The sequence below is a fragment of the Lactuca virosa genome, chromosome 4 (genome assembly GCF_052849685.1).
Source record: "Lactuca virosa cultivar CGN04683 chromosome 4, Lactuca_virosa_CGN04683_v6, whole genome shotgun sequence".
In the NCBI taxonomy this organism is placed as follows: domain Eukaryota; kingdom Viridiplantae; phylum Streptophyta; class Magnoliopsida; order Asterales; family Asteraceae; genus Lactuca; species Lactuca virosa.
This window is the reverse complement of record NC_136429.1, coordinates 16,703,485-16,706,472: the sequence shown is the minus strand read 5'-3', so window position 1 is coordinate 16,706,472 and position 2,988 is coordinate 16,703,485. Positions and strand designations below refer to the sequence as shown.

The 2,988-nt window shown below is 41.7% G+C and overlaps 1 protein-coding gene across 1 annotated transcript; it reads left to right on the top strand.

Moving 5' to 3' along the window:
- Positions 1 to 251: 251 nt before the first annotated feature.
- On the top strand, positions 252 to 2,477 carry LOC145169409 (Protein kinase superfamily protein). Its single transcript, XM_079087969.1, has one exon. The coding sequence runs from the start codon at positions 425 to 427 to the stop codon at positions 2,306 to 2,308; it is 1,884 nt and encodes a 627-aa protein (XP_078944095.1). The 5' UTR covers positions 252 to 424; the 3' UTR covers positions 2,309 to 2,477.
- The last annotated feature ends 511 nt before the right edge of the window (positions 2,478 to 2,988 follow it).

Below are 2,988 nucleotides of genomic sequence, written 5' to 3'. Positions count from 1 at the left end.
AGTTAGCCTTCCAAATAACAATGTGCTAGTAATATCAAATTGTCATCAAACAATTTAAAATAAAATTCATCTAAGATTGAATCCTAAATCGTTCAAAAAATATATTTTTAAATTGTATAAAAAACAATATTTTAGATCACTCTTTGTATTCAAATCTTTTACCTTGTTCAATATTTTGGATCACTCTTTAAAGAAAATCTACATGAATTCTACCCTTTTCCTTTTTCCTGTTTTACACAGTCCACACTGACCACCTTTTGTGGGTCTTTGTCTTCATTCATTCCCCTTCTTCACGTGATCTCTTTCCCCCCCTCTTACCCTCGAGACACACATCCGCTCCAAGATTATAGCTTCCTAAAAACCATGAATTCATCAACTTCAAGCTAGATTCAACTTCAAAGATATTTTCAGATCTCCGCCAATAATGCCCCAACCACCACCGCCGCTCCTCCGCCTAATAACACATCTCGTCTTCATTTTCACCACCGTTTCCGGTCATACCTGTGGAAGTTCTCCTCCCTGTTCCCCCTTCACCACCACTCCTCCACCGTTCCCTTTCTCCCATTCCCCCGGCTGCGGCCACCCTTCTTTTCAAATCCAGTGTTCTCCTCCGCCGCTCCCGGCTACTATATCCATCAACAACCACCGATTCTCTGTCATCCACTACGACCCCACCACCACTTCCCTCTCGCTCTCTCTCCACCCCACCACCGTTGCCAATTGCAGCACCACACACTCTCTCTCCACCATCCCAAATCGACCCATTAACCTTTCGAATTGCCCTTTTCAACCCACCGACTCTTTCTGCTCTCGTCTCTCCTACCTCCGCCCTTGCCTCCCACCAAACCTCCCAAACTGTAGCCATTGTCCGTGGGAGTGTAAAATTACCAAAAACCCACTTCAGATTATACATTCTTGTGGATCTATTCACCCTCCACAGCTCTCTACAGAAGGTTGCCAAGCTGACATTTTAGGGTTTCTGGATAGCTTCTTGAAATTTGGGATTGAAGTTGAGTGGGAGGAGAAAGATTCTTACTTTTCAAGCTGTGGAGCTTGTGAATCCAACAATGGCGTTTGCGGGTTCAATTCATCTGATCCAAAGAAAGCATTTTTATGCTTTGAATCGCTCTCAAAATCTCGAAAAGTGTCGCCGGCGAAGGAAAAACCCAAATTACGTGTAGTGATGATGACTTTAGCTATACTGTTTCTTTGTTTTCTTATGTTTATCTTGATAAGCACATACGTTTCTCGGAGAAGAAAGAACTCGCCTTTAGAAGATCCGGCAGTTGTTTACCTTCACCGCCACCGCTCCGCCAGCCTACTTCCGCCGGTTTACACCTTCGAGGAACTTCAATCGTCAACAAACAACTTTGACCCGCAGAGGAAAATCGGAGACGGGGGTTTCGGGTCTGTCTACGTGGGTCACCTTCGAGAAAATCGAATTCACGCAATCAAGTATCTACACAAGCATAATCCTACATCAAATTCATTTTCAACAAAATCATTCTGTAATGAAATCTTGATTTTATCTTCTCTAAACCACCCAAATTTAGTCAAACTTCATGGGTATTGTAGCGATCCGAGAGGGTTACTGTTGGTTTATGAGTATGTTCCTAATGGAACTCTCTCCGATCATTTACACGTACACAAGAAACGGTGTTTAACTTGGCAAGTACGAATTGACATCGCGTTACAAATCGCAACAGCGATCGAGTATCTACACTTTTCGGTGGTTCCACCGATTGTTCATAGAGACATTACGTCGAACAACATATTCGTGGACAAAGATATGCGTGTTCGAGTTGGGGATTTCGGGTTATCAAGGTTGTTGGATCCGGGTTGTGTGTGGACTGGTCCTCAAGGAACTCCCGGTTACTTGGATCCGGATTACTATCGGTCGTTCCGGTTGACGGAGAAGAGTGATATTTACAGTTTTGGGGTTGTTCTTCTGGAACTTGTCACCGGAATGAGAGCGGTGGATGGAAGGAGGGATAAGAGGGAAATGGCGTTAGCTGACATGGCGGTGGCGAAAATACAGATGGGGTTGTTGGGGGAGGTGATTGATCCCAGGTTAGCTACGGTGGATGGTGGTGGTGTGGCGGCACTGGCGGAGCTATCGTTTCGGTGTGTAGCGGCGGATAAGGATGATAGGCCGGATGCTAAGGAAGTGGTGGCGGAGCTGCGGAGGATTAAGGGACGTTTACGTGGCGTGGGCGTCGGCGGTGGTGGTGCGGCGGTGGGACCGATGAGGGCATCCAATTCGAGCAATGTAGTGGTTCCAGATGGTGGGCCGCTTGTGATGGACTGAGTGAGTTTCGAGGAGCACACCGGAAACTGGATACAATTCTCCGGTATTTTGTAAAATATAATTTTTTTTATTTACTGTTTTAATCATTTAGGCCATCTTCAAAGATATGTACCAAAATACCAAATGTCATACTATTTTTAGTATAATCAAGAACATATTCTTGAATTAATATTGTTTTATAGAGAAATAATATGTATCATATATAACTAAAATGAACTTCTCTAATCCACTTTGAAAACAATAATGATTAAACTCCATTTTTTATCACTTATGCTCAAATCCCACTAACTAAACCAATTGCAATTGGTTTTCATATTTGAATGTGCATAAGGCTACTATGTTACAATCAGGAACAACCAGCAATTCAATATTGCTCGGTTTTAGCAAGTTTTGATAACATTATAAACAACTAGATTATAACCCGCCGTATTAAAAAAATATAAAAACATTTATATATATTGCATAATAATTATAAAAGAAAGTTTATGGCTATTGTTATTATTGAAATGTGAAGAAGAAACATTGAAATCGATAAATATCTATAAACGTTGCAAGACCTCTTTGTAGACAACGTTTTTTGTTTTATTAGCTAAACGACCTTCCTCGTCACATATGAGTACATTCAAATTTTTTTTGTTTGTTACACGAGAAACAACTACATATAACTGACCATGAGTGAA